The sequence below is a fragment of the Triticum aestivum genome, chromosome 2A, assembly GCF_018294505.1.
Source record: "Triticum aestivum cultivar Chinese Spring chromosome 2A, IWGSC CS RefSeq v2.1, whole genome shotgun sequence".
Classification (NCBI taxonomy): Eukaryota; Viridiplantae; Streptophyta; class Magnoliopsida; order Poales; family Poaceae; genus Triticum; species Triticum aestivum.
The window spans coordinates 746170547-746184728 of record NC_057797.1 but is presented as its reverse complement, the minus strand read 5'-3'; the positions used below and the strand labels follow the sequence as shown (position 1 = coordinate 746184728).

The 14182-nt window shown below is 41.2% G+C and overlaps 2 protein-coding genes across 6 annotated transcripts; one reads left to right on the top strand and one right to left on the bottom strand.

Annotated features, from left to right (window-relative positions):
* Nucleotides 1-773: 773 nt before the first annotated feature.
* On the bottom strand, nt 774-3039 carry LOC123190812 (autophagy-related protein 101). Of its 2 annotated transcripts, none has more exons than XM_044603540.1 (7): nt 2833-3039; nt 2698-2734; nt 2194-2279; nt 1932-2027; nt 1667-1826; nt 1304-1457; nt 774-1166 (listed from the first exon to the last, which is right to left on the bottom strand). In XM_044603540.1, exons 1-7 carry the CDS (start codon nt 2863-2865, stop codon nt 1085-1087), a joined length of 648 nt encoding a protein of 215 aa, XP_044459475.1. In that variant the 5' UTR covers nt 2866-3039; the 3' UTR covers nt 774-1084. The 2 variants fall into 2 exon arrangements, with proteins under 2 accessions (XP_044459475.1, XP_044459474.1); XM_044603539.1 differs by having other exon boundaries at nt 774-1198; nt 2833-3034.
* A 63-nt stretch (nt 3040-3102) lies between these two features.
* LOC123190811 (putative bifunctional dihydrofolate reductase-thymidylate synthase) lies at nt 3103-10507 on the top strand. Of its 4 annotated transcripts, none has more exons than XM_044603536.1 (12): nt 3191-3388; nt 3873-3941; nt 4427-4944; nt 5050-5449; nt 5530-5574; nt 6588-6653; nt 7256-7317; nt 7398-7472; nt 7559-7724; nt 8173-8296; nt 10059-10165; nt 10292-10507. In XM_044603536.1, exons 2-12 carry the CDS (start codon nt 3885-3887, stop codon nt 10400-10402), a joined length of 1731 nt encoding a protein of 576 aa, XP_044459471.1. In that variant the 5' UTR covers nt 3191-3388; nt 3873-3884; the 3' UTR covers nt 10403-10507. The 4 variants fall into 4 exon arrangements, with proteins under 4 accessions (XP_044459472.1, XP_044459471.1, XP_044459470.1 ...); XM_044603535.1 differs by having other exon boundaries at nt 3193-3388; nt 3885-3941; XM_044603537.1 differs by lacking the exon at nt 3873-3941 and having other exon boundaries at nt 3103-3388.
* The last annotated feature ends 3675 nt before the right edge of the window (nt 10508-14182 follow it).

The following is a 14182-nucleotide window of genomic DNA, read 5'->3' as shown; positions in this document are numbered from 1 at the left end:
ATTATGACAAAAAGTTCAGAAAAACCTAAGATTACATAAAACACAATGTCTATTTGTCATGCCATTGAATTTCAATTATAAATTAGTTCGACATCGAGAAGCAGAAATGACAAATCATTCTATTAATGTTTAATACTCCCTCCATAAAGAAATATAAGAGTGTTTAGATTACTAAAGTAGTGATCTAAACGCTTTTATATTTGTTTACAGAGGGAATACTTGTTATCAATTTCAAGTAGGCTATGAATCGACCCGTTAACACTACATTTTCAAAATTTACTATTTTTGTACACTAAAATGTTTTATTACTTTTGTTCTCAAGTTGAGTTGAACTTATAATCAAAATATTTGTGACATGATAAGTATATATGCTACGTCTATGTACCTAATTATCTTCATATTTCCTTGGGAAAGTTTTGACATGGATTGTAGGTTTGGTACACCGGTTTGCAGAAAAAACTCGAGGTGCACATGATACACTCTCTCTATCTTCCTATCTCCGAACAACATTTCCAGACGAAAATTGTGTTTTGTCCAATCTAAGGCCCCGTTTGGTGTCCATCCGCTCCACTGCTCCGCTCCGGGAGCGGACGGAGCTGCAGTGAAAAGTCTTAGAGCGGGCAAAACGATGCTCCGCAGATCCGTGGATTTCACGGAGCCGGCAATGGCGCATTGCCGAACGGGGCCTAAAAGTGGCAATATAATCAGTCAAAACAGCTTCCTACCCCAGTTTTCTTCCTTATGTCAGCACACCGAATAAACACCACTGCACATAACATCCGGAATGCACATATTTTTCACATCTGCATAATAACATGGTAATATTTTTTGGACACAGATTGTCAAGAGAAATATTTACAGCTAAACAAGTGGGAATTACATGATTGGATGGGTAAGAGAGTCAGTTCACTGGCAGTTCTACATTATTCTGTACACAACATTGCTTCCATGAGTCAGCAGCTCTGACGACGTCTTATAACCAAACGATCAATGGAGAGGTGAGAAAGGGGCAACGTCTTATCACCATGAAAGGTAGCACACCGATACCAACATCTTCGTTTAGTGCAGTTTCTAACAAAGATCTTCAGTTCAGTGAGTACGAATGTCCACTACTCAATGCCCTCCGAAGAACGTCGGCGTTCCACCCGAATACGGAATCAGAAGAGCTGTGAACACACGTCCAAGGAAAAGGTGTCACCTGGAGATTCAGATAGTGATGAAATAATCCCAACAAACTTGCAGAGACTACTCAGTATCAAAGAAGGTTGCCGGTTAAAATAGTCAAGTATAAAACTGAACGCACCTGGGGACCAAAATCTCATGATTGAATATTCTGTCGGAGATTGGAGGAATATGGTCTTTTTTCTCATTGGCGTAGTTAATGATCTGGAACAGGACTTCTTGGATCAGCAAGCTTAGCGCATCACGTCTTGAGCTGGTCTCTTCCAATGCTTGTCCTGAGGGCACATATCATCGCAAGTTAACAACAAGTTGTAACTGATTTGTTATATGCTCATAAGCAATACCATCCCGAAGATGACATAATTAGCAAAACTATTCCTACGAGTCCAGAGTGGCAGAGAGCATGGAGACACACACCCTCAACCTAGGTTTGAGCCCTAGCGAGGAGCCATGAAACAGACCCTGTCAATGAAAATGGAACTACCTTTAGTATTTGCCGGTGCTTTGGAGCCACGTGATTTGCCTTGCCCTTTAGGGCTTGTGACATGCAAATTGATGAACCATTGTTCCCAGAAAACCCTCTCAGTCTTGCTGCTGAACCAGCCTGGGTGCTTGTTCTTCTCATCGAAGAAAGAGAGGCACACCTGATATTCAGCTACCATGTGTTAAAACGAAAATAATAAAAAACATGCAAATAGTAGAAATATATGCAAATAGTAGAAATATGTTGTTCAGCCTTATCGAACAACCTGGCTTTTCCGATTTGGATGCTTTTCTGACCAAGCAATGAACTGGTTGATCTTTTCATCAACCTCCTTTTCTAGTTCTGCAAGTCCACATTGAACCTGACCACACAAACACAAATGACATCAACGATGGTTCTTTTAGTTGGAGCAGGTCAAATAATATCATGGAGCACACCAGCATATATCTTGGAGCTAAGTAATATTGTCTGCAACACCAAATACATGGAGGAGATAAGAGTTACTGCAGCTATTCAGTAATACTCACATATGTGATCTCAAAGAGGTCGCAGTCAACATCCTTGGGCCGGACAAGAGTGAGGGTTCGATGAAAGAATATAGTGTGCAAGATGCCTGCAACAGATTCATACACGATAATCATTAGGAACAGAGTAAAGAGAACCACACTAAAAAGAATAGCAGACACGTTTGTTATAACTGGTCCGTTTGAAGACTAATTGCAGAGAGGAATGCAATTGCTTCAGTTTTCCTTTTGCACAAGTGCAAATGCCAACATGAAACAAGGAGCTCAGGGAATCAATCTCCGGCACATCAGTACAGTAGTTGCAACTAATCAGACTAGGACATAAATAACGGGGCCACGATATACTCGTAAATTAAACTACTACTGCTACTATTCAGTACATCAGTATCAAAGAGTAGATTTCGGCTACTACTAAACTAGTAAAAGAGGGAACACAAGAAGGCAAAAATTGGAACAGTGGAGCAGAAGCATGGAAGAGGGGATCGAAGGGGAAAAACTAGAACTTACATCGCAGCACGTCTTTGATCTCCAGTGGCTCCAGCTCCTACAAGCAAGAAGGCCTGAATTCGTTAGGAAAGCAAGGAGAAATCATCAGGGGGGGAGGAGGAGGGGGGGGGGGGGTCGGATCGGATCGGATCTGACCAGTTCGTTGAGGTGGCACGTCTCGCAGTTCATCGCGGCTGATCGGCGAGGTCGGGCGGGCGGGCGGGCGCTCTCGATCCGCTCGCCTCGAGTCCTTCTCGCCGGAAATCCCCACAGGCGAGAGAGCAATCCGCTTATCCTACTCCTACTCAAACACGACGCCGGCTCCTGCCTCCTCCGCTCCTCAGCACGCAACGCAAACGCAAGCCTCTCCCCGGCGGCCCAGTGGCTCGGTTGGTTCCCTTTTCTTACTACCAAGGCCCGCGGGCCGCGACTGACAGGTGGGCCCGGACAACTGACAGGCCGGGAGATTACAGGTGGGACCGCGGTGCTCGGGGTGACGTCAGGGAGCGAGAGACGGACACGGTCACGGAGGGAGTTTTCAGCCGCTTCGCTAGGGTTTGCGCGCGCTGGTTTCCCGCCGCCCCCGCCCAAAAACGCCAACGACAGCCGACGCCTGCCCCCTCCTCCGCTTCCTCCTCCCCACCGGCGGCGAGCGCGCGCGGCACCGGGGGCGCCGTCTCAGCAGCCACCGGGGCAAGCCGGCACGGTCTCGGTACGTTCGTATCTCAGCTTCTGCTCCCGCCCCCGCGCTGCGCTCCTCTCCTCGCAAATCTCGGCATAATCAGCCAAGAACTCGGTAGATTCGCCGGATGTGCCTGGGTGTATGTATTTTTCTACTTGTCGATGGAAGCATATGCTATGAAGCAGCGATGCTGCGGCCAGATTCTTGTTTCCCCTGCACAAGGGGATGCTCGGTGGCTCCTCCCTGTGTCAGTGATGTTCGATCCGCGTCTGTCCCAGTGAACTTGGGCACTGATTTCAAGCTCTCGGCTATTACCAACTGCTCTGACGCGACGAACCGATTGATTGGGCAGTTTAGGATTCATTCTCGGCGTAAAGGATGGTTTTATCCCGATTTAGTTTCATCGAGGAGCAGCCGAGCATGCTAGCTCTCTTTGTTTTCCCCCTCATTTCTCAGTTGTTAGAGTTGCCTCAATTATTTTAACATCAACGATCGTGCCCATCTTTATTGGTAGTTCCTGGTACAGATGCTATCATCAAAGCTACTCAGCGCGCGAGCCGGCATCTCCACTCTATACACGACCGTTAAGTACACCATCTACATTACCTGCCATTACCTTTACATTTTAACACGGTTCTGCAAGTTTTTCACTTCTTCTGCAACAGTTTATTGCTGAAAACTTGGAGTCTTGTGTAGTGTACTCTCATAAATTAAACATTGGAGAATAATTGGAGTAGTTGCATTCAGTTGCTTCCTTGATTTTTACGGGCCGGTGCTTGTTGGCCCCTCTTTTTGTGATAATGTAAAGGCAATAGATACCACAACCCCAAATTTTATTCAAGCTGAAATAGTGATTGTTCCCCTTGTTCTGTGAGAATCGAGCTAGTTATAATAGATTCTGGCCCCTGTCTGCATTATGCCCTGAAACATTGGGGTTCAGTGTCCAGAGGTTCTTAGTATCTGTTCGATAGCTCTTTAGCTCTTCTAGGATGTTCTCTACTTATATATGTGTCAGTCCGCTGCTTTCTATGCTGACTTGGTTCTTATACGTTGCTTCCTCACATTCAGGCCACACCATTTTTGAGCACGCGTACCACCACAATTTCTCATTGGACAAGGCATAAATCTCTTGAGGCCATCAACAAACTGAAGTCTTCCTGCTTCCATCAATCTCGAATGATGGCAGGTGTCACAAATGGCAATTCACACAGTGATATTCAGAGAAAATATCAAGTTGTGGTTGCTGCTACCCGTGAGATGGGCATTGGGAAGGACGGAGCATTGCCATGGAAGCTGCCTAGTGACCTTAAGTTTTTTAAGGATCTCACAATGGCTACAGCAGACCCATCAAAGAAAAATGCTGTTATAATGGGAAGGAAAACATGGGAAAGCATACCCACTAAGTTTAGGCCATTGCCCGGTCGCTTGAATGTTATACTGACTCGTTCGGGCAGTTCTGATTATGCAACTGTTGAAAATGTTGTCACCTGTGGAAGCTTGGATTCTTCCTTAGAACTACTAGCATCAGCTCCCTACAGCTCAACAATTGAGAAAGCTTTTCTAATAGGGGGTGGTCAGGTACTGAGGTGAGTTATCAGCCTTTGTAGGAATATTTGTTTGTTGAACATTGTTCCTGGTTATTCTGGTATTATAATTCTGTGTTCACTTCAACCACAATTTTTTTGATGCAGGGAATCGCTAAATGCATCTGCATGTGAGGCCATCCATCTTACTGACATAGAGTCCACCATTGAGTGTGATACTTTCATTCCTCCTATTGATCCATTGGTCTTCCACCCATGGTATTCATCTTCTCCAGTTGTGGAGAACAACATTAGGCATTCTTTCGCGACCTTTGTTCGCGTTAGAAAGTCAGCGGAAGAGGCTAATGATTCAAATCCCAGTGAATTAACCAGCAATGATGCTAAGAAGGAAAAGTTTGAAATTCAGAATTTTTCCTTTCTACCAAAAATGATCTTCGAAAAGCATGATGAATATCAGTATCTCAATCTTGTTCAAGATATATTACGAAGTGGTGCTCGGAAAAATGACAGAACAGGAACAGGAACAATATCAAAATTTGGTTGTCAGGTGCTGTCCCCAATTTTTCCAGTATTCCTATTTAGATTTGATGATGGAAAGAAAGCTAATATTTGTTTTCTTCTTACCAGATGCGGTTTAACTTGAGGAAGAATTTTCCATTACTTACAACAAAGGTATTACTTATGCTCTTTGTTGAATATATGCACTTTTAATTTTCGAACATAACAATACTGAAGTCAGTGTGCTTGCTAGTGGAAGTCCAGATTGCAATGCTCTTTGGTTCTATTATTTTGGTGATATTTTATTTGAAGGAAAGGAGGCATGGATGAATTGTCAATTGATAAAAATACCAGCCTTTTCAAGTTTAAGAAATGGCAACTGCATCAGGCTAGTTAATTTTGTTCAAATGCATGCCAAGCATGATATCGCTTAGGGATTTGCAGTAACTTGTTGATTTTGGTTAATCTATCTCCTGTATGTACTTCATGCATAAAATTTATACCACGGAACCCCAGTTTCTCAAACGCACAATTTTTTTTGGAATTTATTACACATTTACTTCATAATAATTTTGTCATAATTTGAAAGGAACCAGTTCAATTCTTATAGGAACCTGAGAAGATAGCTGCGATCTTTATTGAGCTATTGGACATCAGTATTTGTTTTTTCTTAAGCTCAGACAGTTCTGAAGTATTTTTTTAATCTTTACCAGTATAATCTTAGACACTCACATGCTATGAGATCCTTACATCCTAGCTCTTAAGTCCCATGGTCCAGTCAATTGCAAAAACTGGATACCAATTAGATCATAAGCTTCTTTTTTATCAATTAGGGACGCAAGTGGCTAGACGCATATCCCGAAACCCAGTACTTGCTAGTATTAATTTTGCTGCCACTGCACTAATTGAGGAGTTTCACAGGGCAAGTGGGCTGCTGCTTGCATCCCTATTATCAATTGCACTTATTCGTGACCAAACATGCAAATGCATTGTTGTTCTATGAGTTTCAGACATCACACAGTTTGGTAATATTAGCTCATACACCAGTATAAAAAAAATCTTGCTCTGAATGATGAACAGAAGTTTTGGGTATTATCTCCTCTGTGGCCTGGTTTATATATTCAGAGAGCAGAATATTTTACCTTGATCTTTAATGCATTGTTTTGTTTTTTATATGGTTTTTCTAGAGGGTGTTTTGGCGTGGTGTTCTTGAAGAACTGTTGTGGTTCATCAGTGGCTCAACGAATGCAAAGGTATTTGAATATTTATTTTCGTTGAGTTGCGCATTCCTTAAGTTTACATGTTGAATAGCGACTTTTGGGATTGGTGTCTTGGCTGCATGATGGTAAAAAAGACGGTAATGAACCTTACTCATAGAGGAGTATGCACTCTGTGGCCACTGACATATTTCTGATTATGGATGCTCCTTCATAGCATATTGTGGTGTTCACCTTAGAACGTGCTTCGTGGAGCATCTCTGCAATTACGCCCATGTGTAATCAAGTACAATGGCTATTTTGGGACTAGCCTTCTCTGAATAATCCTCTTACAGAAATTTAAACACTTCAGGTGTCCGTCAAGTTTTTTTTTTTCAACAGAATGCAAATAGGTGATCGCATGCATGTTATTTTACTGGCTATTCATGTTATTTAATATTTGAAGGTAACTCGTGTGTTTAAGCTGTTTGGGTCAACTCTTTCGAGCTTCTAAACAATTGTATCCTAGTTAGCTATTTGAGTTTTAGCCTGTTTGCTGCATTTCAGGACTAGATAGTAGGTCAATATTGCTGTAATGCATCGATGGTTCATATGTTTTCCCCCTTTTCATGACAGTCTCCATAAATTTGTATTTACAGGTTTTACAGGAAAAAAATATTCGTATATGGGATGGCAATGCGTCAAGGGAGTATCTTGACAGGTAACATCTCTTGGATATAACTGCACAGAAATAAAACAGCATAACATCCTAAACTTTGATCTGCCTGGCATATTTTCTAGTATTGGTCTATCACAAAGAGAGGAGGGTGACTTGGGACCAGTTTATGGATTTCAGTGGAGACACTTCGGTGCTGAGTAAGCTTACATTGGTTTAAGAACTCTCTTGTTCCTTAACTGTGCCTGTCTTACTGTGTTCTAAACTGTCTTAACATATTTCACAGATATACTGACATGCATGCTGATTATACGGGGAAAGGTTTTGATCAGTTAGCTGATGTCATTAACAAGATCAAGAATAACCCTGACGATAGGCGTATCATTATGTCTGCATGGAATCCAACAGATCTCAAGAAGATGGCACTTCCACCTTGCCACATGTTTGCACAGGTTAGTAACTTGGTGGAATTTTTTCCTTATTACTTTTGTTATCTGGTAGTCCTTATGTTTTGGTATGAAGTTGTATTGTATACATCATTAGGTGGCTGCAATTCTGCACATGACCGTAGTAACCATTTTATCTGTATTAAATTGCTCCTATGTTTTCTCATGGAAGTTGCCTATAGACTAAGGCTGCCCTCTGTGAGGATTGTAGATTGCTTTCTTTTCCCTGTTTGTACATACATTTACTGTATTTTGCAAATGAAAAAAAAAAACTCCAATGCCTCTATATCTGCTTGTAAGTGGACTAGTATGATGTTCAGACATGGGTATTTTGTTGAAAATGGTTGGTTTTATAAATCATTTCCCCTTTTTATTGCTTCTGTAAACAGTTAATGTGCCATTTTCTTCTCTTAGCAGCTTATTTAGATATCATATTTTATATCTTGCCTTGCAGTTTTATGTCGAGAATGGAGAATTATCCTGTCAGATGTATCAACGTTCAGCTGACATGGGGCTTGGTGTACCATTCAACATTGCATCATATTCTCTTCTGACGTGTATGATTGCACAAGTTTGTGGTAAGTTTTTTTACTTCTTGACTTCTTTTTATCAATATCTTTTATTTGCTAAGGCTTGGAAATCATATTAAAATCCTAGCTTGTTTATTTTTGTTTCATGACAATTCGGTTCGTTGTTGTTGAGGACTTGGCATTTTGCTTGTTCTATATGCTATGTCATTCTGTTGTCACTTGGAACTAGTTAGTTTGTATAGGTTCAAAGTCATTTCGTTTTCTTAAAAAAGAAGAAGTAGATCCTAGTTTATAATTATGTGAAACTAAAAGGGCTACAATAAGTGGGGGGAAAATATGACCTATAACAGGCTATGTCTCACCATGATTGAAGCTTACAATAACATTTTCCTTTTCCTCTGTGGACAACCAATTTTTTTCCTGAATAAACACAAAGCCTTGCATCTGGGTGTATTGGGAAATATAAAAAGTTATTTACATGCCCATGAATGCATCTAACAACCCAAAATAGAACGCACGCCTTTAGGAGCTATGCCCCGCTGGAAGTAGCGGCCCGATGCCTACTGCCCCTGCCTGTCAAGTTCATCTTTCAAGGTTTCTTTTAACAATTTTGGGTGCTATGTGTGGTCCCTTCGAAATTAAATAATCCAGATCTCTGAGTAGTCTATGCTCCTTCATGAAGAATCCTTTGCCAGTATGGTGTGTAAGATCCAACAAAATTTCCTCCAGCTGAAGATCAACTGTTCTCGCTGGGCCACCTGCTGTACAGTCATATTTTTCTCTTTGATAGTGGAGAATAATTCACAGGGACTTGAGGCCCAACAGACTGCCCTCACACAGGCCCCTCCAAAGGAGTCCAGAAATCCCATTACCTACTCCCTCCGTCCCATAATATAAGAGCATTTTTGACACTTGTGAGGTGTCAAAAATGCTCTTATATTATGGGACGGAGGAAGTATTAAGTAGATGAATAAGAGTGCAGAAATCCCATTACCTATAGATGAATGTGCAGAAAGACCTATATAGTTATCCAACAGTTTCAGGTATCTCTCAGCAGAAGAACCATAAGAAAGTCTGTTGCAAAGTAATCTGAATTCTGTTAGTACCATTATTGGACGTGACTCTGCAGGTGAAACACTTGTCAGACATGCCATGAGATTGATGCGGGTGACAGAAAAAAAGACTTTCCACAATCCAAACCCATCCACTTATAACTTATGCCCAAAACCATTATATACTGATTTTTTTTCAAACAGTGCTCTGTGCATAATCTTGTCAAAAGCTTTCTCAGAAATTTCAGATTTATGATAGAGAATTAGAGATGCAACATGCAGCATATTCAAATGCCCAACAATAGCAGTCCTGAATAGTTCCGCGTTTGTGAAACCATAGTTTGTTTGGTATGGCTAGTTTGAATAATAATACTCCCTCTGTAAACTAGTGACCTAGAACGTCTTATGTTAGTTTACAGAGGTAGTAGCTTTCAACCTGTTAATCTATAACTTTATCAGCAATTTCAAAGTGCTCTTTTGCAAGGACATATGCCTCAGTCATTTTGTCACTTGCAAAATTCCATATGAAATATTCTTAACATACTACGGCAAGGAGCATCTCATCTTCTTTTAATTGTTGGTTTTATCTTACTGTATATGTTTTGCATTGAGTTGCTATTTGCTAACAACTCGGATAACACATGTTACTCTTCCCCTTCGTCCTGAAAATATAAAGAACAATCCAGTAAACCAAAAGAAACGTTTTCTCAGAGATGTGTGTACAAGTTGTTGGATCCTGACACTCTGTGCGTGTGCAGATCTTTCTCCTGGAGAGTTTGTCCATGTGATGGGCGACGCCCATGTCTACAGCACGCACGTCCAAGCCTTGGAGGAACAACTTCAGAAGCAGCCCAAGCCATTTCCTGTAAGCATTCCTCAAGCAGAGCATAACCTCGTCGTACGAAAAGCAGCCGGGGACAGTTGCTGACTCCGCCTTCGCATCTGAGTAATCCGTGTATCTGACTATGTTTGACATGGATGCCATTTGCAGATTCTGAAGATAAACCCTCTGAAGAAGGATATAGACTCGTTCGTCGCGTCAGACTTCAAGCTGGTCTCCTACGATCCTCACCAGAAGATAGAGATGAAGATGGCAGTATAATAAGGAGTTGCATCCACCGGTAGTACCAGCATGTACGATATCTAATGTTGATGATGCCTTTGTTAAACCATGATTCGTGACGCAATCTCTAGGCAACCTTTTTCACTGCGCGATCGATGCCTTTGGTGGATCCCTGGCCATGGGCATAAGCTGGGGAATGAATGCAAAATAGTGGGATCTTGGTTGCTACCAACAGCGACTAGCGGGTTGTTTATTTCTCATTTTGCGTTTCCCAAGTTTTAGGTTCTTGGCAGCATGGGTGCAGTGATTCGCGATGATGACAGGGTCATGTTCCTCGCTGCTTCAAGCAATCCAGCCCCATGTGTTGCCATGGCAGAAGCCCCGCTCCATGGTCTCCCTGCCGCCGGTACATCTGCTGGGATGGATGGATGCCTGGATGGATACAACCGGGTCGTGGTCGTCGTCAACTCTGGTTGCATCCGCGCCATCAATTTCCATATCAGACAAGGGATGGAAGGTGGCCAGCTGTGGCCTCCACTGTCGAACAAACTACTCATCGAATGACAAAATGCCTTCGAGAGAAACCAAGCAAGGTCGGGGACGGATTCATCACTGGCTCACAAGTCACAAAGCTTCTTAACTGCTAAGAAAACAAACAGTGTTTAGCGCCTTTCCGAAGCATATTCATGCCGTCAAAGCACCCGTCAAAAAGGTGGTGCTTTACGAATCACGGGCGCACTAATTCGATGTTCGTGACTATACAGCCGGAATGAGCTTCACGCAAAAGATAACTTTTTAACAAAAGGCTGTTAAAACCAGAGGAAGTCTGTTGATTGGCACAAGATTCGACCAAAGTCAACACGGAACAAAATGTTAACACATGTTGAAAATATTAATGGACATTCGGCAAAAGTTACACAACCTTGCCGAGAAGCCGTCGAACCCTTTGCATATTCCGCCATGTCTAGGAATTCGGTAGCCGATGTATACTTACCTAGGTCCTCTGTAAGGAACATTTTCTTAATATTCGTGGTGAATTTGATAGGAATTTTGACCCCGATGTACTTCTCTATCACATTAACGGAATTTTGTGCGGCCCATCAATGGTCGAGCATGTAGATCAATCATGTAATCAACACTCTTTTTTTGCGGGTGATGTAATCAGCAACCCTTTAATCTAAAAAAATGCAATCAACACTTATACATGCTTAAAAACCTTTTATTATTTTTCGCATGTGTGAAATACACCATTTATAGTCAATTCAAATGTGGGATGAGAGAGGAAGGAGATAGATGTTTTTCTTCACTGAGCTAAGAGATGATTTTTTTTCGTGTCTAACGTATAACATTGATCCTTCATTGTGCCATTGCCATTTATAAATTGCACATTTTACATTAGTTTTCAATCACCATATATTTAATGCACAAAATAAATTAGTCCTCCCAATTTAAAGTAAATTGCTCAGAAAATTTATAATGATGTAAAAATAGCATTCACACTACGCATGCATATAGAAATTGTATATCAGAGTACCAATTAGCTACTAGAAATAAATGCAATGCGCCCTAAACCTTGTCTATCGTGGAAACGCACGCAAATTTAACTGTGCCTTCTAAACTGTGACGGAGGGAGTATTAACTTATGATACTATGCATTACGGAGGTAGTATCATATGCATGAGGCTAGTCATAGTGGGGTAACTTAGGTAGTAACTTAACACATCTCAAGACAATTTTGCTTATGTGGCATGTATTTAATAAGGAAAGAGATGCTTGTGGTAACATAATATGTTACTGTAATATAGCGCTTTCCGAGGCAAAATGAGTCTATGAGCTAATAAATGAAGCAATCTATGACACTACTACTATGTTACTTTGCACTACAGAGGTAGTAATTTAGACTAGTGTCATATGCATGACACTAGTATAAGTTACTCCCCACTATGACGAGTCTGATACTAGTATATGATACTCCCCATTACAACCAGCCTAATGGCATCCAAAAGGCGCGGTCAGCGTTGGTCCTTGTGTCCATCCACATCACGTCATTCAGAGCCTGGTAAAGCAATTCATAAAATATGATAGTAGTATGTCTTAAACTGCCCCTTTGCACTTCTTTTTTGCGGGGTAACTCCCCCTTTGCACATTAGCCCTTCTTCTTCTCTTCTTCCTTCACAAGTAGATCCTCATTTCTTTAGTCGGTAACCCCCAGGTTACTTCTTTTCTTCACGCTCAAGTACAGTAACATATTGATGCAGCAGAAGCACTTCATCTCATTGATCCTTGATCAAATATGCTTACCTCCTTAAAACCTTTTTAAATACCATTGTTTTCTTTGTGTATGTGTGAAATACAACATTTATAGTCAAGCTCTAGATGTGGGATGAGAGAGATGTTTTCCTAAAAAAAATGCGCGTGCCATCCAAAAATAGTAATGGCGCCTTTGCTTCTTAGTATAAATATCATAGAAATAGAAAAATCATATAAAATGAGGTGGCATTTATATCAGGTTTTATAAAAAAAGAGATGTCATTTGATTTATATAATATGATTTTTTCCCAATAGGTCTAAGCTTTTTTTTCTTTGAAATGTGAATGATAGAAACCAATGCTAGTACTAGAAATACATTCCTATAACAAAAGAGCTCTAAAGGATTTATTATTTTTTGTTTTTCTTAGGAGTGTTCTTCTAGCTTGTCCTCTTCGCTACCGTTTCTTGCACTAACTGGGAGGACTAAGAAAAGATTTAATTTTATTGTTGAATCCCTATAAAAACTCTACGAATTAAAAAATCCTAACTATTCTAGCCCACCAGATTCAAGTCCTAAACTTGACATTGGTACTCACATTTTTCTAGATTTATTTCAGTCTTTTCGGCGATGTTCGTTCAGTGGAAGGAGAAATTCTTGTCGACTAGGAGATGCTTGCGGTGACTTGGTCAATCTATATCGGCTCAGTCTTTCGGAGGTGTTCATAAGGGTAGTGTATGTGTGCGTGCGTTCATGGGTTGAGTGTATGTGAGCGACTTCGATGGTACTGTGTGAAAAAAAAGAGTCCTAACTATTTACAATAGCTATTATTGGTCTTGATATGAATAAATTCAAAATTATGCTTCAATCCTCACGCATACTGTTCACATGCTGTTCGAGGTACCACCGATGGAGGTACTACCGATTGCATCATCTTCATGGATCAGGGGGAATTCAGCTCCACTCGTAGAGGTGATTGTCTGAATCAATTGGAAAAAGCTACGATAATCAATTGGGCAGCGGCGCATGGCCCTAACGCGCCTCGGGTGCTATGAAAGCAATTGCCTGGAATTGCCGAGGTATGGGCCGGGGCCTCGGCAATGAGCACATGATGTTCCTGGCAAACCTCATCCGATCCACAAAAGCACAGGTAGTGTTTATTTCAGAAATTAAATCTTCTAAAGTTACTTCCCGTGATCTTTTGAATCGTTTTGATATCTCTGATAGTATTGTTGTTCCTTCGAGAGGATCATCGGGAGGGTTATGGCTGATGTGGAGCGATGAGCTGCTAGTTTTTGTATATAGCGCTACTTTTCATGCTATCTTAGCTAAAGTTGTTCATAGGGCCTCGGGTATTGAGTTTGGGTTATTTTGCATCTATGGTGATCCATACCACCGCCAAACGAAGCCTATCTGGGATCAGATTGCCAATTTTGTGTATGGTAATATAGGTAAGCCTATGATATGTATGGGGGATCTTAATGACATCTTGTATGATATTGACAAGTGCAATTCTAAGGTTAATTACCATCGTATGTCTGCCTTTCGTGCCTTGATTAAAAACTGTGGTT